The 24,778-nt window shown below is 46.3% G+C and overlaps 1 protein-coding gene across 1 annotated transcript in view; it reads left to right on the forward strand.

The window, feature by feature from the left end:
- Nucleotides 1-12,103, forward strand: part of PRKAR1B (protein kinase cAMP-dependent type I regulatory subunit beta) — a 92,600-nt gene extending 80,497 nt beyond the window's left edge. The window contains exons 9-10 of the mRNA XM_008633489.2: nucleotides 9,072-9,153; nucleotides 9,571-12,103. Coding sequence (XP_008631711.1) covers nucleotides 9,072-9,153; nucleotides 9,571-9,743 — 255 coding nt within the window. The 3' untranslated portion in view covers nucleotides 9,744-12,103. The remainder of the gene's footprint in view (nucleotides 1-9,071; nucleotides 9,154-9,570) is intronic.
- The last annotated feature ends 12,675 nt before the right edge of the window (nucleotides 12,104-24,778 follow it).

Raw genomic sequence — 24,778 nt, forward strand, 5'->3', positions numbered from 1 at the left:
GCTGAAAACAATTGATGGGAATTAGACACTTTGAAGGTCTGAACCTTGGTGATTTTGCTTATGGAAGGTCTAAGGCAGAGAAACAGTGGGAGCCTATGGCCAGCATCCCACCATTAATGGACCACCTTTATTCCTTTAGGTTAAATGTCACCACCCAGAAATGATGGGTGTTATTTTCTACTGCAGGTTACATGGAAGTCACTTGCACTTTGTATTGCTGGCAGAAATTTGTTGATTTCTTCCCTTGTTTTTGTAGAAAGGTCTCTTTCATAAATCACAGGTTGGCAAATAATAAAAATCCAAGATTATTTACTGGCGAAAGGAATATTTGCAGTGTCTTTGGCTACATAGTTCAAAGGGTTTGTCTTCTTTTGGAAAGCAGCCCTAGAACTGCTGATCCTTAGCTCTAACATGAAAGCGATGCTATCAGCAGTCCCTGAGGGCTGAAATGGCAGCTGAGGAGTGATGTGCTGGTGGTCTTCCAGGACACTGGGAATGAGGACATTGCTTATGTCAGCACCATGAGGTACACACAGGACCTCCTGGGATCCTCTGTGTCTTTGGGATATTGATAAACTTAGGTCTTGAAGCACAGCTCCCAGGAGGATGCAGTGTAGCCACACTGCTCCCAAAGGCTTGGAAGTAGTTTTTCCCAGCCTCTTTCACACATGCTATACCCAGCATAAAAGCAATGTATCCCCGGTTCACTTTTGACATGACAACTTGTGTAGGAGTCTCCAGTCTCATTCAGCTGTAAATTAAAACATCTGATTTGTAAACCCATAAAATTTGAGTTTGTGCTGGAATGACAGACACACCCTGGGCCTGTACCGCTATGGGATATGTGGAAATCAGGGAACTCATTTGGTGTGTGGAGAAGTAAACCCCAAAGTTAGTAACCGGAAGTTTCCTTCTTAATATATGCATGCCCCATTTGAATTTGCATAAAAATCAGTGTGCAAGATTTTCTCCATGTTGAAAGCATCCTGTGGCTTTTTCCTGAGCTAATACCAGCTTTAGGGTATGGTTGGTGCTCTTTAGTCCTTCCCAGTAGTGTCTTCCTACCAGGGCAGTCTGCAAAAGCATTGGAGGTTCACAGGTAATGAAAAGCCTCTCCATGGGAGTAAGGAGAGCAGCACAGGCTGTTTACCCCTCAAGGTTTTCAGGATCTCCATAAGCTCCTCTGGCACTGGAGCCTGAGCTCACAAGCCCTTATTCAAAGCACTGAGTCAATGTGAACAAGAGCTTTATGGCCCCAGGCACATTAAATCTGAACTGAAATTAAAGGCATCTGCTCTGTCAGGAGCTGGGAGCTCTGTCTTGAGGAGAGCTTCTCTGTCTTCAAGCAAAAACACTGCAGTGTAAACAAGACCTGAAATGTGGTGGTGCTCAACCTAGAGGAAGGGAAATTGAGAATTTCCCAATCCCTGCTGGAGTTCATCCCTTTCTCTGGATCATGTTAAAGCTGTCCCTTAGTGGAATAGCTTTTGTCCCTCCTCTGCAAAGATATCATTGAGTTGACTGCAGCTTTGCTGCCCTTAGGGCTCCTTCATTAGCTGTGCAGTGTGGATTTTCTGGAGCATGCAAGACCCCTTCTCAGTGTGCTCCAGAATGAGGCAACTTTGAGTTTGTGAGGTTTTTCCCTTCTGAATTTCAGAATTTGGTCCTTTGAGCACATAAGATCCACCAACTGAAAGGACTCAAAGAGAGCTTTCCATGGGGGATTTCCCTGATCTCTGTGATAAACTCTCTGCTCTCCTTCCTCCAGTTTACTCCAAGTTTTATTTCTTGCTCAGAAGCTGCTGCCCTCGCTGGCCACAGCTGCTCTCCCAGCCCTGGTCACAGCATTAGTTATGAGACTTTAATGACAATGTCTGTCTCAGCCTTTTGCTTGGTCTGGTTACTTCAGCATCTACAGAATGTTTTCACAAAGAAGCAGATGGTGGTAGGAGTAATTGGGCCATAAAACAGCATTAACAGCTAAAAACGATTTTCACCAGAAAGGATTTTGTGGGCAGGGTGAGGGAGGTTCAGCACTGTTTTCGTGTTTTCTCTGCCATACATTCACCCCTGCCCTGGCTGTAGGTGGTAGCTCTCTGCTTCCAGGAGATGAGCCCTGTCAGGTCAGACACAAATATGAACAGTTGATGAATAACCCATTATAAAGTCACTTTTATGTTGACTCAGTGGACGTTTCCTGGCTTCAGAGAGAGTCAAGATAATGGCTAGCTTTGTAGAAAGAAAGAATCTCTAAAATGCAACATTTTTTTTCCTTTGTGACTTTTATTGCTTTGTACGCTGACATGTCTGAGGGAGAAAAACAGGGCCTTGTTGCCAATAATCCACAGCGCTTGGCACAGACGGTCTTTAAAATCTGGCACCAGGATGAATATTAATTCAGTTGTTTTCCCACAGAAGCTACTGATTAGTCAAGGCCAAGTATCCCTGAGATGATTCATTAAAACCAACATCTGAGCCCACCTTTACTGAGTAGCTCTGCTTCTTGTCACCCCTGCAACAGGTGACTGAATGTGTAATGGAAGGGGCGACCAAAATCCCAGAATGGGGTAAAGATAAAAATGCAGAGGAACCCCAAAGGCTGTGGTGCAACTGCTTCCCAGCTTTCTGGGCATGGAGCCAGGACAACCAGCCAAGGAGGATCACACCCCAGGCAAGGGGTTCCTCCCATGGCTCAGAGCTGGCATCCTTATTCCTCTGTCACCATCCCCTTGCTCCCAGGATTCCCACTCCCAGTTGGCAACTGGTGGTTTGAAGAAGTGTGGGACTACCATGGTGCTGGGGCTGTGCTGTCCCTCTGTCTGATGATGGGGGATGATGATGGTGGTGATGAAGTTGTGAGGCCCCCAACGTGTGGATATGCTCCTACTGGACACCTGTGTGGTCTAGCCAGATGTTAGCTCTGCTGCTGTGGCTCAAGGGCAACAAGTTGAAGTCAATATATTATCAAACTTAAAGTTTTGCTCCTGTAAAGTCTTTCAACAGGAAAGGCTTAACAACAACAACAAAAAAAACCCCCAATTTTTTCTTCTTTGTGCAAAACCCACTTTATTTCACCTGAGTATTGCAGGGGTCTCCATGCACAAAGCAAATTGCACTTGGTGCAATTTCTTTTGGCTTTTCACTGTATTTACTGGTCTCTGTCTGTCTGAATCTTGACTTCTTCCACTTAATAACAACATTTATTTCACTTCAAGAAGAATACATAGGTACAGAACAGGTTTAATGCAGGCTGTATCAAAGAAACATTGAATGGAAAGATTGTCCAAGGTACTGTAATAGGAGGATGAACAAAATGACTGAAAAGGTCTTCCCGTGTCAGACATCTATGATTTTAAATACTGAACGATCAAGACAAAGGCATTTCCTGGTGATTAATGATGGGCTGGGTGTAGTCATGTCTGGGCCTTAACCCTGGCCTCCTGTATATCCCTAGGAAATGCCCTGTGGCTTAGTTCTTTCTGCTGTTTTAAGCTACACTTGGCTTATGATTGATTGTCATTTTTAAAAGTACCCTAATGTTTGTGGCTATTTTGGTGACTGCTCTAGACAGCTTTGTTCCTCTCTCCTGGGTCTGGGTGTTATTCCTAAACCAGTAGTCCTAAACTAATATAAACATGTCTGAATAGCAAAGAGCTGGGAGTTCAGGCATATGTAGGGCAGTCTGATGCAGGTGTGATATAAAACACACAGCAAACTGCAGGTTGTTTGATATCAGTCACGGCTGTAGAGACGATGTCCAGGACCTCTGCCAGCTGGGCAGTGACAGGTGCTTTCCATCTTTGCTAAAATGTGATGTGCTGTTGAGAATGATGGCCAATAAGATTAATGTTATATTGACAATGTAGTGATGATCACTGCCAGTGTAAAGGTGCCTTTGGCAGCACAGCTCTCTTGAGGCTGGATGGGTATCAGGGTGCACAGCTCGTTACTCTAACATTGCCTTTAGAGCTTCTCTGACCTTGCATTATTAATCCTAACCCCATTCCCAAGGTGCTGGCTTCCTGAAGGTCCCCTGAAATCAGTGCAACTCCAAATGTACTGAGTCACAGCCAAATTAAAAAAGCTGCATGTGTAAAATGTTGCATATTTGTTCTCAAAAGCTCTCAGCAGCTCATTACCTTGGGCACTGCCTTGTGCTGTATTTGTAGTGGATCCTAATGGATGCAGAAAAGAACTGACTTGCTGGAGATAAGCAAAGAAAACAGCCACCACTCTTCCAGGCAGTGCAAACCTGGAGCTGCTCTGGCAGCCAGGTCCCACCATCACAACTGGCGCATCAGGAGGGATAGCCATGAGAGGAGAGTTTTCCAAACGGGACCAAAGTTGTTTGAGGTTTCACATCAGACAACTGAGCTGATTTGTATGACCCTTTTTTAAAGTGGAGGGTGAAGCATTGGCTGAAAGATCTCCCAGATTCACAAGAAAATCAGTATTTCATAGAATCACAGAATGGTATGGCTTGGAAGGGACCTTAAATATCAGCTAATTCCAGCTCCCGGGAATTTCCAGGAATTTTGTAGCATTTTGAGCTTTTGGCTCTCTTTAAATTAAGTTAATGATTTGGAGGTGCTCTAGGAAGCAGATATGATTAAATAAGGTGCAACTTAATATGGTTGTAGCTGTTACAGTGTAAGAACATGGCCCAGACAGTGTTTGTAGATAGGTGAATGGTGGATTTTATTAGATATACCTGGAAGACAGACATGTGCCCAAGAGCTCTCCTCTCTTTTTCTAGCTCTGCTTGTTGATCTAATAAAATATATTACTTCCACAAACCTCATCTTGCCTGCAATTAAATGAAATCCTCCCAGAATCACACTGTGTGACAGATCTTTGAATTCATTTCAGATCTGCTGCAGCTCCATCCAGTCCCTCTGCTTCGCCGTGGGAGCAGCAGCATTTTGTGCCAGTGCACAGCCCCTTCCTCCGCCTTTTGTAGTAACTGTGCAAAGATTTAATAGCAACACATTAATGAGGGTTTGTGTGGCTGTGGAGTGAGGGGAAACTTATCTTTTGAACGTGTGAATTATGGAGTGTGCGGATTAACAAAGTGAGAAAGAGCAAAGGTATGTTCAGAGCTGCCATTGATGGAGTTAATGGCAACTGCAGATGGATCAGCCTGACCTTTCCATCTCTCATTCCATACACTGCACTGCCCTTTGTGCTGGGTGGTGAAGAGGAAAATAAAATAGGCTACAAAAACTTTCTAAGCTCAAAACTAGGATAAAAATGTCACATTTCAAGGCCATGGGGAAAAAAAGTCACCTGTGCTTTTTTAGAAAAAGCAGTAAGTAAAAAAAGTATGAAATTAAACTGGAAATATAAAGTAGTAACTTCCTGATTATGAAAACTGGAATTATTTTCTTATAATTTTAATAACTTCTCCTTTTTAATAATTATCCTTTATCCCAAATGGAGCCTCACTATATGTTTTATTGATGGCTATATCTTTAAAATGAGTGGTTAGACCAGCAAGACCAAACAATCAGTACGACTGACTTTTAAACCATAAAGTTTCTAAAACAGTGCAGGGTTTCCCATCACACCCCCTGCCCCTGGTGAAGCCCACCCTGCACTGCCTGTCCCACCAAGGGGTAACAGAGGCTACCACATTTTGCCTTGTGCTGCCTGGGATGATTTCAGTTTTTAGCACCATGAATCATACTTGCCTTTTGTAGCCAGGCTCCTTAGGCCAACTGCTGGCTATAGGATTCATACCTAAATATAAAAACAGGGCTCCTGAAGCAATGAGTGCCCTTAAGACTCTGTGGGATAAGGCCTGGGAATCCCAGTGTTGATCCAGATGGGCCATTGTCTTCACGCTGTAGAATGTCTCCCTCATCTTTCTGTAGGGTCTGAGAGTTTACAAGTGAAACATCTATCAAAATCTCATTACTTTGGAGAGGATGGGAGCTCATGGATTATAAACCCTAATTTATTTTTTATATCTTAAATCATCATGCCATATCTAAGGCATAAATTTTTGCAAAACAAACTGCTGAAGCATTTTGAAGGAGTTGAATAAACACTCCCAGCACTGCTCCAGAGCAGTGCCAAAGGGAGCAGGCAGGTGCGTGGGGTGAGGATGGCAGAGAGGTGCTGATGGCACAGTGCTTTGAGAACTCCTACTCTTGTTGTTTTTGCAATAGGATGCTCGTATTTACTTGGAGGAAAGCAGAGAAGGTTAATGCTATCAGTTTCTGGGAATACAGGCACTCCCCAGTGACTGAAAGAGAATATTCCTGGATCCCCCAAAGACCATAATTTCACTCCCAAGTGTCTGCTAGCAGAAAGACATGCCTGTCTGCCTTCAGTTTAATATCATCACAAAGGGTTGATTTATTAAATGGTGTCAACCTTCTCAACAGTCTTCGAGCTCGTGCTCTGTAGGGTTTGCTTGGTGGTGTAGGAGGCTGAAATGGGTATCAGTGTACACGGCAGTATTTTAAGTTGAGCAGCACTAAGCAGCCTGATCCTGCAAATCTAGGATCATGCAGCTTGTTTCAGAGATTCATCTTGCCAAGTTTTGTGTGTCATTTAAGGAGAAGTCTTTCACACAGAGACAAAATGCATTTGGGAGTGAGAGTGATGTGTCCCTGAATCCTTGCTAGATAATGCCCTTACCTCCTGGGACAGGGCCCAGAGGATTTATTCAGTCCTATCCTTTGTGGGAGGTGAGGTTTCCTAAAGCACAAGAAGAACAGAAAGCTCACAAACTCTATCGGAAGGATGTGACAAGTAAAATAAAATTTAAAACAGCCACAAAACTTGGGATGAGGGCAAGGGTAGAGGTCAAAATTGAATTCATGACAACTTTATCAGATATATGGCTAATGAAGGCCTGCTTCTGTAGTATTTTATACTGTATTATTTTGTTCTGTAATATTTTATTTTATTCTTTATTATTTTATTTCTGTATTATTTTTGCCCCATTTACACTGTTTGCTTACAGTTGGACTCCTTCTCTACCACAGTCAGAATAGTGCTGATTCCAGAGATAAGACACACAAAGTGAAGGTGATACAGACAGGCAATTATAAAAACATCTTTGTTTCACGGGGTGGACAGCCTTCCCGTGAAGGTCACTCTGACAATGTTCCAGGATGTATTGTGGAGCTGGTGGCTGGTGCAACGAGGGGCCAAGCACTGTAATCAGAGCTGACATCTGGGTGCTCGCTGTCAGGGCTTCAGGAAACTTGTTTTGCTCTGTGATAGACCTGCTCTCACTGGGCAACGGGAAAAGCCTATGTGACTGTTAAAACAAGAGTGGAAAAAATATGGATCTGGAATATGCATTGCTTTATCCTGCCAAGCCAAGTGTTTATTGTGGAGGCCAGACACATCTGTCCTTCTCCAGCAGATATGGTGTTTCTTGGATTAAAAAGGCTGACTGTAGTGGAACAGTGGAAGAAATTGCTTCAGAAGGCTGACTTATTGGAGTCCTGTATCACATGGACCCTGTCAGAAAAATATTAACCACAATAAAAGCTGACACTCGGGGAGATGAAAGCAATATTGCTTGACATTGTGATTACCTTTATAGCAACGTGCTGAAGGTGAGCAGTGGGGAATTGAGTCCTTTCTTCATTTGACCTGGGTGGTCACTATGATTACTTCAGGGACTTTTTTTTGTTTTATGTAATAAAACATCTGTAATAAAAGATTTTTTTAAAAAATTGGCTTTAGGAAAGGAACTGGAGAGACATGGATTGCAGACAGCTATTTGGGTCAAGGGGTGAGGTTTTTGCCAGGCTCCAGATGGAGATAGAGAGGAGGACAGGGGCTGGAAGTGACTCTGAAGCTGAATCCATCTACACTGCACAGGTAATGAGTACAGCACCAATTTAGTGAGCTGCACCTGATCCAAAGTTTGGCAAGAGAGAGCTCAATGCAGGCATTATTCCCTGTGTGGGGTATTTCTGAGAATGCTGCTTGTGAATGTGGGTCTGTTCTGAAAGCTGCAGCAAGTGTGAATAACAACGCTCATCACACTATCTCTGCACTTTCATGCCCTTGCAGATTTACTGGAAGATCTTGGAAAACCACAGCTTTGGTGGAACAATTTAGTTATATCAAGGATAAGGATTTTTTTTTGGCAACTTGACAGAAGAAATAAGATTTACCTCCTGGAGGTGAACAAGTTTGTTTTGGTGGAAGGAGGCTGCAGGATATTTGCAGCCAGTGAATGTTCACTGAATACTCTGCACTGGAGGGAGGTTTATTTTTTCAGTTAAAATCAAAATAGGTTAACATTTGGCCTTTCCCTATGCTTTTGGTTTAGACTCAGAAGATATTCTCATATGTTACTGTAATTTTTTTCCAGAAAAGCAGATATCTACTCTGTTCCTCTGCAGAAGCTTTATGCCACAATAATTTAAAATTTCCTCCAGGTCAGAATATTTCTGCATGTAAAACCTCTTTGAAGGTTTAAATAGATTGTTAACTGAGTTTTGACATGTATTAGCACGTGTCAGGTACAGCAGTTATTAAGGGTAGTGGAGACAAGGCACATTCCATCTCTCCAGAGACTGACTCGCAGGTGTCCAGATCACTACAGGCCACGAGCGGACAAAGCCACTAAAAAAAAAAAAATCACCCTTTGTTACAACAAGCACTAAAAACTTCTTTTACCAAGGAATAAGCTCTAGTTACAGCTTAAAAAATCATGTTCCAGTGTTGTGACTGGGAAAATTGCCTTTTTATTCCTTTTAATGTATATCTTTTCTGTGTCTCTTGTAAGGTTCTGCATCCACCCAGAACATACTTTAAAATTATATTAAAGCATACATTTACATTAAAGCATGATGTGCATTAGTTAAAGAGGAGTTCCTGCGTTCTGTCCTGTTCCTCTCCTCTTTATGAGCTGAATATGTCTGCAATTCATAACAGAGAAATTTTTTGATGGACTTTTTTTTTTAATCCTTTAATTCCTTTCATTCATACACCAGAAAGGAGTGTGATGTGCAAAAGGAAATACTGAGGACTGGGTACTTTTTAAATCAGAACAGGTTTGAGCAAAGCCAGCTGACTGCCTGCCCCTCTCTTCCCAGGGCACAGCCTCTGTCCTGCAGCGCAGGTCCGACAACGAGGAGTACGTTGAAGTTGGAAGACTTGGTCCATCAGATTATTTTGGTAAGAAAATTCAGCTAAGCATGGTTCAGAAAGACAGGCACGTCTGGGTCAAGTACTTATTGTCTTAATTAGTGTTCCACTCTTACATGCAAGGGGTTATGCGTAGGTCAGCCGCTGCTCTCAGCGATGCTCACAGATTTCAGGGAAGCTGAATCCATTCCTTGGTTTGCACCCGTGTAGCTGATGGGAGACAGATCCAGAATCAGCAAAACAGTCTGAAAGCATTTGTTTTCAAAGGCATTTTACACGCATGCATTATGCATGTGCAATGCATTTGTACTGTCAACAGAATTATGTAAAGTGTCTATCAAGAGATATATAAAGGGAGATGTTCTACAAGCAGAGCGACTGGATGGTGCAATATGCACCCTCTGAAAGAGAGCAGGGCGTGTGACAGCGTGTTGTCCCTGTTTCCAGGTGAGATAGCCTTGCTGCTCAACCGGCCCCGGGCGGCCACGGTGGTGGCACGTGGACCCCTCAAGTGTGTGAAGCTGGACCGGCCCCGCTTCGAACGAGTGCTCGGGCCCTGCTCCGAAATCCTCAAGAGAAACATTCAGAGATACAACAGCTTCATTTCGCTCACTGTCTAAATGATTCCTCTGGAAAGCTGCCTTTGTGTGACCTTGTGCACTTAAAATTTGCTCTGTGCAGCTCCATAGCTTTATGAAGAAAAAAAAATAAGAAGTGTGCATTTTATGTGTATTTTTTTCTGTTTATGTCTCGTAGTGGACGTCAGCACAAATCTCATGTATGATGGAAGTGGAAGGATAACTGTTTGGATAAGACTAGCTTTGGGGCAGATTGGGGCTCTTTTGGGCTCTTGGCTTGCAGACAAGGTTTTTACCTGTTGTTGGTTCATATTGCTTAAAACTGTGGGTTCAACTATTTAAAATGCATACGAATTTCTGTTTCCTTTATTATCTTTAAAGCTGGTCTTATTCACCTTTTGTTCTTTGATCAAGTGATGTGAAAGGTGTCCCTGCCCATGGCAGGGGGTTGGGACTCGATGTCCTTTCAGGTCCCTCCCAACCCAAACCAGTCTGTGATTCTGTGATCTCTCTCTGCCTGTCACTTCTGAAAGACTTTTCACTGGTTATAGACTGGAGAGGGTTCTGAAATCCCATGGGATGAGTGGCAGTCTCATTCATGAGATGCAGTTTAAGAGGGAAGGTTGGAGGAAGGTTTTGATCATTCCAGCAAGCCAGGGAAAAGCAAAGCTTTTGAGTGATTTTGTTTGTGGCTTAGATATAGGGGCCATATTCTTCCGTATCACCCTTTTCAGTCTGCTTTGTAGGATATGCTCAGGCAAACAGCCTGCTCCAGTCTTCTGGGTGAAGAGGTCAAGGGACAGTGTTTTGTAAGAATTCAAATGGAGCCTTTAAGGACCTAAGTTATTTGTCCTCAGCTTTTTTCAAATGAGGGTTTACATTAGAGTCCTTAGAAGTCCAGTGGGAGCTTCTCTGCTGAATTAAGTTGGCTTCAAAACTCAGCAGAGTGTCCTCAGCCACTTCTCTGAACATTATATGAAATGCTGAAGAGATGGTGCCAGGTGCACTTCAGGGACAAATACAGCAGCTTGTTTTTAATAAGGTCCACTTAATTAAATTCAAATGTCTTTCTTCTACTATATGACTAAATTTTAGAATTTTTAAAAATTTTCTGAACGCCAAATAAGTGCTTCAAAATGCTGCTTCTCCTCCAAAAGACAGGTATTGTGCAACAGAGCACCAGGATCCTGGAGCCCAGGTCCCTCCAGGTGCTTCACAGCCTTGCTGGCAGTCGTTGCTGCCCTGCCTATACATGGGGCTCCTCCTGAATGGAGCTTTTTGCAGATCCCTCAAGGCTGAGGATCTTCACAGTCCTCAAGGATGGGATCATTTGGATTATGCTTTACAGAGCTTTACCTTTGCAGGTAAACTTGTGTCATAGGTTAGCCAGCACCAGCAAAGCTCTGCATCTCAGCCACCCTCAACAGCACTGCCTGCTCTTCAGTTGGGCCAAAACTCCATTTCTTCTTTACAATGACATTCTTCTGAGTAAATACAAACTTTCTGTACCTTTTACATGCCAAAGGTTATGCAGTGAAATATGACAGCAATCTCCTTTTTGAAACTAGAGGTGTAGGTGAACTTGGCTAAATGGCTAAAATGAGTCCTACTGACACACAATATGCTTTCTTCTTTGGAATTAACAGATACTAATTGGACACTTTCCTGTTGACTCCCACCAAGGGCCCAATATTCCAGTAGCTGCCCACAGTGGTTCTCACAGAGCTAAAAAGCTTCTCAGCTTCATGCTCTTCTCATCACTTAAAGGTGCTTAATTTATTTCAGCATAATTTCAGTGGTCCCATTAGTGTATATTTGTTGCTGCTATTTATGATGATTATGTTATGCTTCTTGCATGTGTTATTAAATATGACCATTCACAGTTTCCAACCTTGCAATTTTTATCACGTACATTTATATAGGCAGACCCCCATTCTATATAGATAGGTCAATGTATATGCACTTGGTTATTTGCTGCACTGTTTTTGTATTCTCTTGTGCAATTTTTAAAAGAAGTATTTTTTAAAGGTTACCAGTCACTCAAGTATGTTCTTTTACCTGTTGCATTTCTGTTGTGTTGGTAAAAAAATTGTGAGTGTTTCGCATATTATGCAGGACACATCTCTTGTCAAACACCAAGTATTAGCCTCACTGTTTAGAAGTTACTCGAGCACACAGACACACTGCAGATTCTTTGCTTTAAACCTTTACAGCTCATGGAAAATACGTTTGAATTATGGTTCTGTTATAAGCAGTCTCAAGAGAAATGTAACTGTCTAACACCAGGATTCCTGTGCTTTAAGTGGAACAAAATGATATTCAGTGACATTTTGAAGATAATTGTAATATTTGCAGTGGATGATGGGACAGGATTATGGTATGAATAAAATTCTTCTACGTTATAAGTGGCCATTGTGGGTTTATTGCTAATGGAAGTCTGTGTGAGTAGATGTCATGTTCCAGTTAAAATCTGCATATCATCAAGACTTTGAGCACTACTGAAAATAATCAGATGCAAAGGGACAAAAAATAGACCAAGATTCCCAGTGCTATATATAGTAATGGAAACCAAACTGGTTTTGTGGAGGATTAGCATGAAGGAAAAAAATTTATCTGTTTAAATGTAACCATATATGTCTATATAAATAAATAGAGGCCCAAGGTGTCTCTGGGACCTTCCTGTTGCTGTCCAGGTGCCAGCTGTGACACCCTCAGGACTGATGCTGAGCCTGTCATACATCCAGGGGGTACACCTGGGGAAAAGCAGGCTCTTTCCTTCTCAAATACCAGTGCTGCTCCTTTTCCCCCAGCATCACAGGCAACGCCCCTGGTCCCAACCACACCAGGGATCTGTCCCAGTCATTCTTCTCAACTTTTGGCCACACATGGATTTTTAGAAGCGTGGCTGCCCTGGGACTGAAGCACAGCCCCATTTTTGGCACCAGGGATGTACTGTGCTGCTTCCATGGCTTGTGTTCGTGCCGTGGGCTGGCCAGGAACTACACTGAGGACAAACTTCAGAGAAGGCAGAGCCTCCAAAGGAACCACCTGTACCTCATGCATCAGGGTGCAGGCATGGGTTGAAGAACTGGAGAGCGTGGCTTCTGGGTGAGGAGGTGTTCAGTGTGCTGTTAGTGCCATCCTATCTACCAGAGCTCTGGGTGGCCACAACAGTAGGTGTGTTATGGTCCAAGCTTGGCTCCAGAGCTGGAGCTGTTGCCCCAGAGCAAAGGGCAGGGCCAGTGGCTCACTCTTTGCTGCTTCTCTGTGGTAGCCCCCGCACAGAAACCTTGGGCGGCTCCCGACATCCAAGGGCTGTCCAGCTTTCCCTTTTTGCAGTGTGTTATTTTTCCCCCCTTTGCTATGATTCAGGAGGGAAGGACTGGTCTTTCCAGAGAATTACTCACATTATGTAGTAATCAAAAGTGACCACTCTCTCTGAGGTCCTTCCAGAAGGACATTACCAGCCCACACTCTCCAGAAAAGGACATCTCACCACTCCTCATTGTCATTCTTTTTTTGGGTTGGTTTTAATTGTGTCACAGCCATTTCAGGACTCCTGAGACAAAAGAAAAGACTTTTTTTTGTTTTAATAGAAACTAATTGCACCTCAGGTTTTTACAAGGCCATGTGGCTGACCAGGCTTTGGTGTGTGTATCACATTACTTCGGCTCGCTCAGGCATTCCCACTGCTTCGTGGCACTAGACTGGTGCTAAAGTCAATGAGCCACATGAATGCTGTAAATCCTTCCTTGATCATCAAGCAAGCACAGTCTAACACCATGTTACCTGTTCAGGTGTTGGTGGGAAACAAGAACTGTTGGAGAACCAAGTAACCCCAGCTTACTGGCTGCTGGGTTTTTTGTCTTGTGGTCAGTGGCCTTCAGAAGTGGAGCCACCACACAAAGGGTAACATTTCTCCTGTTGTGAAAGTTGCAGGAGGTGTGTGCATCCCATTCACTTTTAAGTCTTAAATGGTGCATAAATCCTTTCACTGACCTATTTATGGAAGAAGTGTTTGTTCTTTGTGCCCATTTCTGTAGAGCAGAGAGAATATTATCTTGTGCATCGGCAATACCATGATGACCTCCTTGAAGAGTAGGCAACTGAGCTCCAACCAGCTTAAAGTCTCACAGCTGATATTCCAAACACCAGTTCACTATGTAGAGACCAAATTATCCCCTCTTACATTGCCAGGCATGTTTTTTTCACTTGTTTCCAATGATTTGGCAGCTCTGACTGGAGCTTCGAGTGCACATGACTGCTCAGAAACTCGTAAGAGCATTTCCAGCCAGAGTCACTTCTGTAGGTCCCTCTTCCCTCTGGAGAAGGAGAGCATATTTGGATATGAGCATATGTGTAGCCTTGAAAATCTGATGTTACGGGAATATGTTGGCTTGGATGCTCCTCCTCCTCCAGGGATTTTTCTGTGGCTCTTTGCTGCTCTGCAGAGTTGTATCTGGGATGCAGCACTCTCACAACAAGCTGGCCTTTTCTCTCAAAACACTGCCTGGCCAAAGGAGTTGGCATCTGCATCCATCTGGTATTTTTCTGAAGGCTGAGGATGTTTTTTGTGCTTGATCGGGCTCCAATACCAGAGTGATTCTTCTGATGTCTAAAAATCTGGATTGAGTTTTTAGGAAAGAGGCTGCACTTTGGGCAAGGAAAGCAAAGCATGAGTGTCTCCTTGGGCTGCTCTGACTCCTATCTCAGATGTGCAAGGGTAACTTTTCCCTTCTGTGTGTGTCAGCCCCTCCCCAGCTGTGCTTTAATCCTTGTTTTCAAGTCATTCTCTGCACAAGTACCACAGAGAGCCTCCACAGCCCAGACCAGCTGCAGCACATGTCCCATGCTCTTGTGCTTCAGCAATTTGAAGTGTGCAGAGTTCTCTTTAAAAAGTCGTGAGATCTCATGGAGGAAAAAAATAATCATTTTACCCAAGAAGACTGCTCCTATTCCAGTATAAACTGCCTCCAAACGTGGAACAGTGGCGTGCCATGTTGCTGCACAGGCCAGCAGTGCTGAATGAATTGGCAGATGCTGTGCTGCTGTGTGATCTCTGGGAGCTGGGCTGTGAGAATGCTGCTCCTCTACTCACAGCCTCAGTTCAAAGCCGAAAGAGTTGTTTTGCCAAAGAAGTGCCCCCCATCCAAGCCCCGACGGGATAAATGGAGCCTCGTGCTGCCAAGACTCACTGGGTGCATTCACCTTACCCTTGGTGGGTGCTGACAGCCTCCTCTCTTCCCAGAGCTGCCAGTTGGAAACAGGATGTATAGACTGATGATGAGGTAGGGAATTTCTCACCACTGCCTGCTGTTACTGGCGCTCTGGATGTTCATACTGCTGGCTCCAGGGAAATCAAGCCTTTCTGGGAAGTGGCTACTCCCTATCCTCTTTATACAGAAAATGTATTGTTATTATTTGAAAGCACTTTTGTATTGCCCTTAGACTACAAGCATGGCGATTGTTCCATTAGAAGACATCATGGTGCATAGCAGTGAAATACGACGTACAGTACCATGCAGTATGTATTTTCCAGATAAACTGGGAAAACATTGAAATGGATCTGCAAAGTGGGGGTACAATAGCTGCTTTGCATTCCTCCACATGTGTGGAATTCATGTGCACTACAGAGTGACTCTGTTTTGTTCCCATGTGCTTAAAATGATCGGATGATCCGTTGTATTTTCTATCCGGTTTCATTTTCTCTGTGTGTTTGTGGGCCAAGCACAAAGTCGCAGAAACTTCAGATTGAACGTGGCAATGAATTAGTGCTGGCTAAACCCTCCCACCATTTATTTCCACTGCAGCAGCGAGAGGGAACAGACTCAGCAGCTGAAAAACACAAGAGATTGTTTCTCCTCGTCAACCAGGGGCAGCTCAAGCCGCTTGCCAGATAGAAGGAGTTGGCTGCGCTTGCAGACTCTGGGTTGTTTGATTGAGACGTCCCAGCCTGGAGGTGCATCTCCTCCTCACCCCACCCTGCCTGGGGAGCTGAGGTGCCGTGGGAGTGCGGAGCAGGGAGATGTGTCACTGTTCACAGTTTAACTTGCATAAAGGCGACTCTGGAAGTTGCTGCCGGAAGGGAATCTGCATCTCTCAGCACCAGCTCCTGCGGGGATGGAAAAGCCCTGTCTTGGCTGTGCCTGGAGGAAGGAGTTGTGCCCCTGTGCATGGTTCCTACAGCTCTTGGCGAGACTGAAAGTGTCTGAGAAAGCAACAGAGCTGCTCCCCAGCCTGGAAAGCCTGTAAGTCACTGCTAATGGCCACCACAAGCACCACAAGCACCACGAGCTCTGCTCCATGAGCCAAATTCCCATGAGATGGCAGGATGGTTCATATCCTTGACACATATCCAGTAAAGCATCACACCCTCTCCCATTGCCTTGCATGTCTGGCTCTTAGCCCAGGATCCAGCATTTAAAGAATAACATGATTAGCAAGGAGGGCTTTTTAAACCTTGGGTTTGCAGGGAGCAGGAGAAAGTACCAAAACGGGCAGAGGAACACAAGAACCAGCCCAACAAAGGCGTCCTTGTGCAGGCGGGGAGATGCAGCAGAACCTGTGTCCGGATGAAAGCTGCCCTATCAAAATAGCCATAAACAAACCCGCCTCCTCCACTACAGAAAAGCTGTTGTGCCAGGAGCATATTAAATTGTATATGCTTTTTCTCAAGGCAAAAGAATTGCAGCAGTGACGGCAGCTGTGTGTGCTGGAGCCGAGCCACTGTATTCAACTCGTGAAGGCCTTGCTGAGGACAGGGTGGGGGAAGGACTGTGGATGAATGTATTATTCAGAGGGACCCACACTGCAATGATCTACCGGCACTGGGGATGTGTGAACGGGGAGAAAATTGACTGCCCCGACACCAAAGGCTGATGTGTTTGCCAGAGGGTAGCAGAGGTGATGGGCCAGGTCCCCTCCCAGACTGGGAGCCACGGTCCTGCCAGTGTTGCTGGTTATGGAAGGACACAAGGTGTGTTCTGCCTTCCCCAGGTTTCTCTGGGGAGGTTCCAGGTCTCGACCTCCAGAAGCAGAGCTGGGCTGCAGCCACTAGTCTGACCTGGATGGAGGAGCAGGTTGCAGGCACGGGGTACCCAGCCTTCCCAGTGCAAGGGGGCAGGAGATGGGATTTAAAACAAGTGATGAGCAGGGAGCCGCAGGCAACCCCATCTGCCACCTGGCTGGTCCCAGGTGTGGTGGGTAAATGGGAAATAAAGTGGCCACAGGATGGCTTGTTTCAGCCCCCTTTTCTCCCAGCAGTTACCCACCTGGCTCCTGCCTATGTCCCAGAGAGACAGGATACAGAGGGCTCAGGACTCACCCATGCTGCAGCCAGCACCTTGTATTAGTGAGGCCACCTCTGTGTGAGCATCCCCACACCAGGAGCAAGGGCTTGGAGGGATCCCTCACCAACCTTTGAATATTGGTGAAAGCCACAGAATGGGATTTTATCACCATTCACACCATCTCTGGCATATGTTAGCTGAGCCTCCCAGACAAGCTTGTTGCTCGGTTGGATGGAGGAAGATCTCAAAGTTTTCTGCCCAGGCTTTGCCCTTCAGTCCTTGGGCTATTAGAGGTCCAAGCCTGGACCTTACGGCCCAGAGGAGACACATCTGTCCCACGGATGCCCACATCACCCAGAGACCTTCTGTGTAGTACGGTGAGTATCTAAAATCTTTTTGCATCTTGAGCTGCAACTCTTCTGTGAACAAAGGTGAGTTGTGAGGAAAGGATATGGGACGCTTTCCTTATTAACTCAGGAGCATGCTAGGTAGAGGCACCTCCTGTAGAGCTCCTTAGAAGGGAGTGAAATAAAACAGAATAAATTCAGAAAGGATGACTTCTGTGCAGACACCGTGCAGGTGCCTCATCAAAGCTCAGTTTATCCCCAGGCGATACAGTTCAAAAGCTGCAGCAAGGAAATGGGATAGAAGAGCCTGACACTCATCTCAGCTTAAATTCAGTCACTGCAGCTGTCCCGTTCTCTAAGGCAGAAGAGGAAATTTATGGCTCTCCTGCAATGCAAGCAATGCTGTGAGCACCCACAAGGTAAATGCCCTTTTGTGCCTGAATCCTTTCCCTATCTGAAGTCACTGCATACACAGGGCTAACATGATTCGGTGAAAGAAAACCCATTTCAGTTACTTTTTAAGTAGATTACAGCAGATTAGCTGACTAATCTATATGGAATCCTCTCTAACAATTTCAAACTGTAAACAAATCCAGCCACTATTGCACTGCACATAAATATTTACTGTGGATTATATGAAGATTAACTTCAAATGATATTTGCAACAACGGTTTTATTTTGTGACTTGCTACCTTGAGTAATGTAAAACCTTTGGAAAGAAATATGCCTCCCACAAAGTGTGAATTTAAGGCCCGTCAGCTGTACAATAGCATCTACCAGAGCATGTACACAAGCAGAAACTGAACACAGTATTGATGACAGAAGAAGGAAGGGGATAATAAAAGCTACTGGTGCCAAATAAAAATGTCTGGGATTTTCATAACATGGAAGGAAGGTCTTCCCTAGAAGATGTGACTTGGTGTTAGTAGCTGACACCTCACTGCTACTCACGTTGGTTTTCCAGCTGCAGAAAAGAGCTGTGCAAGGTTTGCAAGCAAAGGGGGTTTGAGAGATGCTGTTTAGCATCCTGAGACATCACACTCCTCAGGTGGTCAGTGGGGATGGACCTGCCCCGGTGGCTCACGAGAAACAAGGCAGCCTCTGTGATGAAGCTGTTCCTCTTCCTGAAAACCTGGGGTTCTCATCATATCTCCTTCACTGTACCTCCAGCCATGTGGAGAAACCTCAGAGCCACCAGATCAATGCTGCAGAGGCTGCTGCTCACCCAGTGAGGTCCCTACAACCACAGTGATTCCTGGTGTGAAGGAGAGGGCTGCATAGAGCGCCTTTTCCTTCCAAAAAAACCCAGGCCAGAGGCCACTGCTGAAGAACCATAGGAAAAAGCCAAGGCACAACCGTGTCTGGCAGCACACCGTGCTCTGAATGGGGTGTTGCAGGGGCAGCCAGCACCAGCCCCTGTGGGGCTGTGCCCAGGGCTGTTCAGGCTGGCTGGCTCGGGTACTGCTGCTCCTTGCACAGCACTTGGTTGGGACATGGGGAATGTTGTGTCTACAAGGCCAGTGAAGGAATGCTCAGTTTACAAGACAATAGCTTTTTAGGAAGCCAGAAGAAGTTAAACAGCCTTCCCAGATGGAAGATTGTCCCTTTCCACCCTTTGTATAATTAGGGCAGCTTCATACTCCTGTAAAGAGATATCTGTTTAATATAAGAGATTTCCAAAGTTTTAGCAAATGACTATCTGAGAACTGGCTTCTGATGTGGTTTATGTTCTTTTTGATAGATTTAGGTTATGGGAATGTTGGTTACAGAGGCAGTGAGTGATTCATGCTGAAACCATCCGGGTGCTGTCTGATCCACGCTGTCCACCCGAAGGTAAAGGGAGGCTGCAGCCTGTGCTGTGTTAATGCCTGCAGTTTGAGCTGTTCAGTGTAAGTTATAATTGCAGAAAAATTACTGCAGCAGAGAAGAAGAAAGGTTTGTGTTTTGCAGAGAGAAGTAATCCTTCCCAGAGCAACATTTCCATAGCGAGCTGGGGTCTGACAGCGATGCCTCAGGACCTCAAACTGCTGTGCTCCGTGTAAGGAGTTGTACTGGCACCTTAGGAAAAGCAGGTCTCCCTGGAGAGTCTCTGGCTGCTGCTTGTCAAGCACAAAACAACACAGACTGGAGCTGATTGCTCTGTGCTACTGCCCACCTTGGAGTGGTCTTGGAAAACATCATTTCCCCCGTGGCTGTGGGTTTGTCTCAGCAGTACTTGCAGGATCCAGCCCTTCAGCAGATGGGGGAAAGAAGCAGGGGGAGAAATAGCATTCTCCTCTACGATTTTTGTCCTACAGTCAAGCATTTGTAAATCCTGTCTCCATCTGAAGAACATCAAAGCAACTAAAGTGGCAGAGGGTGGGCTCTCCAAAACCTCAAAGGGGAGCTGCCCTGCAGCCCAAATGTGCTCCCTGCAGTCCATCTCCCATCACAGACCCTTTTTGCCTGGCTGGGGCTTGGCCTTGATGCTGCCCAGGCTGCCAGCTGAAAAACCACTCCCAGAAGAATCTCAGTGCCACAACAGGAGAGCGGGCACTGAGCATGGAAAATTGGGTGGACAAAGCCAGGGGGTTCAGTGCAGTGGTTACTGCCATCCAGCTGCCTTGCAGCATATCTCTGTGCTGCCTCCTGTCACAAAGGCATGAATAGTGGGAAGCAGGGATACTCCTCATCAAAATTCATGGATTCCCATTGCACTTGCGTAACTTCTCCAGGACTTGTGTGAGAGCAGGGCGAGGCCACAAGCCAAGAGCTTTGCAGCATCACATACCTTTGTTGCCATGTAATAAGCAGAAGACTTGAGGATACTAGTTTTGTTTGCAGGTTTTCCCCCTCTATTGCTCATGTTTCAGCTGTACCTAAATCCACAAGAAACATTTGCATCATTTTTATATCAGATTTTAGGTGAATTATGGGGGTTCCTTGGCCACTTTCTGTAATGTTACAATAAATTCCGATTCCCTGGAGCAGTGGCTTGTGGAGCCATCATGAAAGCCCCAGCAACGGGGTACGAAGCTGTGAGCACTGGAGCAGCAGCTCCAGCCCACTGAGCCCTTTGGGTCATGCTGGACACTCACCAGGGCTGTGCTGGGCAGCCTGGAGTGGCTCCATAAGGGGCTGTGTGCCCCTCCCAGCCCCACCTCTGCCTCCTGTTTTCATAGACTCATGGGCACACAAGGACCACCGAGTCCAGCTTCTAACCCCACACAAAACAACCCAAAAATTCCACCCTGTGCCTGGGAGCGTTCTCCAAACACTTGAACTGCGTCAGGCTTGGTGCTGTGACCACTCCCCTGGGGGGCCTGTCCCAGTGTCCAGCCACCCTCTGTGTGAAGAAGAACCTTTTCCTCATACCCACCCTAAACCTCTCCGACACAGCTTTGTGCCGCTCTGCAGCATTTTGCTGGCCGTGTGCCTTTGGGGTTGGTTCACACACCCCAATGCACTGCAGATGCTTCCCGCTCTGCCTGGGAGGGAGAACAGCTGCAGCAGGAGGAGGGACGGGCATCAGTCCCGGTCCAGCAGCCCTGTTCTGTCGGTGGCCTTGGCTGAAGGCCGGCCCCCGGGATAACCGGGCACGGCCGAGGCCTCCCCGGCCCGGCGGAACGCAGGCCAAGGAGTAGCGCCGGCAGCTCCTGCCCGAGATAAGGCAGTGTGCTTTCAGCATTTATTGCCTTTATCCCCATGTATTGCCAGCCTGAATGTTTCAATTATCTTTTTCTGCGGTGGCATTTCCCTAACAAGCAGCGTTATTTTGTTGCTGCTGTTTCGGCCTGGACAGACGGGGCCTTGTTTTCCAAACATGACACACATGCATTGAAAAGCAAGCGGCCCATGGTAAAGCATATTTGGTCTGCCTTGGTGGTTTGAAAGGTTATTATCTGACCCCACGCTCATCACCTCGGCCCCATAAATCTAGCAAAGGGGCCATTCTTAGCCCTTTAGAAATGCATCCTGTTTCCTCTGCAGTGGACTCATGATTTCATTGCTGACCCTACCGAGTAATTCCCCTAATTCATTCACTCTGAGTTTCTTAGAAGTTAATCCACTCCCAGGCTTGACTCTCTTGAGGCAAATTCAGCCTTGGGGCAACTTCACCCATAGCTGGGATTAACATTAGCACCAACTTTAGCCCATGAATCCTCCTTTTTGGGTCAGGCAGCATCTCAAATTGCATGTTGGCATCAGATGATTGTTTTTGAAATCTCACATAGCTCCAAGTCCTCCTCTCTGATGCTGCATGTGCTGATAACGAGCCCTGTTAGCTAATCCCCCATCAGGATTCATAATGTCAGGAGAAAAACCTGGTAGAAAAAATGTTCATCACAGTTTGTTCTGCAGCACAAAAGGTCATTCTGGCTGAATGGTTTGTCAGAAAATTTCCATTTGGTGTGAAAGTTTTTCAGGGAAAATTGTGAGTTTCTCCTCTGCGACAATCAGAATATTTCAGTTTTCAATAGCTACCAACTGTCCCCTGAACCAAAGTGTAAGCTGGCATGCAAACACAAAAGACCACTTTCTCCAAAAGTGCTCATGAAAAGTGTCTCCAGAGCTCTTCTTTTGATGCTGAGCTATCTATTATCTGCTGAAACCCCTCCAGACAGTCTCTAGATCAGCGAAGCACCCTCATGTCTCCAGCTCCTGCAGGCAGCACACAGATTTCCACAGGGCACAACCAGAGTGGTGTTAACTGGGGGAGGATTATCTGTATCTGGATTCCACACAGTGATGTACAAAATTAGATTGTTAAAGGGAAGAAAACCAGAACTATAAACTGATGAGAGCTTGCCTTATGTTGCTGCCAAATATGATCCTTTTGCATTAAGAGATTAACCTAAAAAAGTTCTGGCCTCTGCTTTTTAATCCATTTTACATCCCGCCCATCATTACAGGCGAGGCTGCTGGCAGACCTGGAGGTGTGTCTGAAGCAATGGGACCAGTGAATGTCCTCAGAAGAGGATGTGTGTCATGTGGGATCCTGGAAAAACTCCTCACCTTTCCACCGAGCAGGGTGTGATGGAGACAGAGTGCTGGCATGAGAGAGGATGGATCTGAGCTGATTTCAGCCCAGGCAGCAGGTGGGGAAGGAAACACAGTTGATACAAGGCAGGAGGCTGCTGCACCACCGTGCCCAGCAAGGGATGTGCTGCAGCCTGAGCAAAGCCACAGGCTGCCCATCACCCAGGATGTGTGGGAGCATCCCAGGGAAGCCCCAGGAGAGACCTGTCCGTGCACCATGCAACACACCCCCTGAACACAGCCTTGCAACAGCCTCTGGCAGCCAACATGCTTCATTTTACCAACAGAAAAACACTCACAACCTCAGTTCCCAGGAGTGCATGATTAAAGGAATGTCTTTTGGCCAAAGGGTGGGAATGGATCAAATCTGTGCATTTGCCAGGTCTGCTGGGTGCTGGGCAGGTGAGGGGAGGGAGGGCTCACTGCAGAACAGGGTTCGCCTGGAGCTGCTGCTAAACTAATTTTTTAACACAGCATTTTCGATTATTTCCTATCCACTTGATACACCACCAAAACAGATCCAGTTCTCCCCTGTTTTAGCCTCTGCTAAAACCCTCAGACCACATCTTCTCCTATAACAAAAAGTATGTGGAATTGGCTAAAAGAGAAACATTCCTGTTCTCACAACACTTAAAAAAAAATCCACTCCTTTCCTAAAGAAAAAAATAGCACTTATAAGACTTTTAAAAACTGCTTCTGTCCAGAAGGCTCCTGCGTCAGCTCAGCTTCATCCCTTTAACCACTGCAGTGCCAAGCCTCGCTGTGAATTATTAATCACCCCAAAATAGCTGCTGAGAAAAGAAAAAGGGAAGGCTTGATAACAGCAATGCATATGGCAAAATTTATTTTGATCTTACTGAAAGTCTTTAAGAAAATCTTTAAGAGGGCAGGATGAGGGAATGATGAAGCTGGAGGGATGCAGGCAGGCTGGAGCCCATGGCCTTGTGGGGGGACTGTGGGACGCCTTTGTAGACTCAGGGAGTAACCCTGAAAGGGAGGAGAGAGAGAGGGGAAACCGAGCAGCGAGCTGAACTTGCAAATGTTTCTGGCATGAAATCATGAGGGCAAATGCAGAGCTACCCGCCCACCAGCACATGTGTGAAGCTGCCACTATATGGGGACAGTCCTATATATATGCTTATATGCAAGGGAGAGAATGGAGAGGGGCTGTCATGGGCTCCTCACCCCGGGGGAGAAGGCTCCTGGCCCCGCTGCACAATCCCAGTGCTGTGCAGTGGCAGAGGCTAAAGGGCACCAAGGCTCTTGGGATGAAAGCTGGGTAAAGGCCCGGTTTTACAGCAGTGCAGTGACTCCAGCAAGGTGCCCAGCCCCTGTGGACAGGGACTGTGTGTGGGCACTCTGTGCCCAGCCTGGGGTGACCCTGTCCCTACAGTGCTGCTGCTCTGTGCCCAGCCTGGGGTGTCCCTGTCCCTGCAGTGCTGCTGCTCTGTGCCCAGCCTGGGGTGACCCTGTCCCTGCAGTGCTGCTGCTCTGTGCCCAGCCTGGGGTGTCCCTGTCCCTGCAGTGCTGCTGCTCTGTGCCCAGCCTGGGGTGACCCTGTCCCTACAGTGCCGGTGCTCTGTGCCCATCCTGGGGTGTCCCTGTCCCTGCAGTGCTGCTGCTCTGTGCCCAGCCTGGGGTGTCCCTGTCCCTGCAGCGCTGGCAGGAACAGAGCTGAACAGACTCTGCGCCTCAGTTGCGGGGGAGTGTTGGGAAAACCGCACCCAAGCAGAACTGCCGGAGAGAGAAGGACATTTTGTTGTGAAGGGGTTTTTCTTCTTCTCAGATTTTTTTTTTTCCAAGTTGCATTTCTTTGAGAGGCTTTGTGGACAGTGTGGGCAGAGCCATGTGGAAGGAATTTAAAGGGAGAAGCCAGTTCAGGGTCATGGCCCGATACGCAAATATAAACCAAACAGTTGTGGATAGTACGAAGCAGCTCCCCAGGGCCGACACGGGGCTGTGGACACATGGGATGGGACCAGCTCTCAGGGGTGCAGAGAGCAGCACTGGCTGGCTGTGGGCATCCCACAGCCAGGAGCACTGGGGGATACCTGGGTAGGCAAAACAAGGACCACAGGATGAGAACGAGCTGCACAGGGTGGCAAGGCAGGACAGGAACCCATGTAACAAGGAGTCCCTTTGGAGCACAAGCCTGAGGAGGAGCTTCTGAGGCAGCTGGAGGGTTCAGCCTGGAGAAAAGGACCTTTTCGCTCTATACAACTACTTGAAAGGAGGTTATAGCCAAGAGAGGGTCAATCTTTTCTCCAGCAAGCCATAGCACAAGAGGAAATGGCCTCAAGCTCTGCCAGGGGAGGTTTAGATTGGATATTAGGATACATTTCTTCACCAAAAGGGTTGTTAAGCATTAGAACAGGCTGCCCAGGGCAGTGGTGGAGTCACTGTCCCTGGAGGGATTTAAAAG

This window comes from Corvus brachyrhynchos, unplaced genomic scaffold (genome assembly GCF_000691975.1).
Source record: "Corvus brachyrhynchos isolate BGI_N302 unplaced genomic scaffold, ASM69197v1 scaffold5, whole genome shotgun sequence".
Lineage (NCBI taxonomy): Eukaryota > Metazoa > Chordata > Aves > Passeriformes > Corvidae > Corvus > Corvus brachyrhynchos.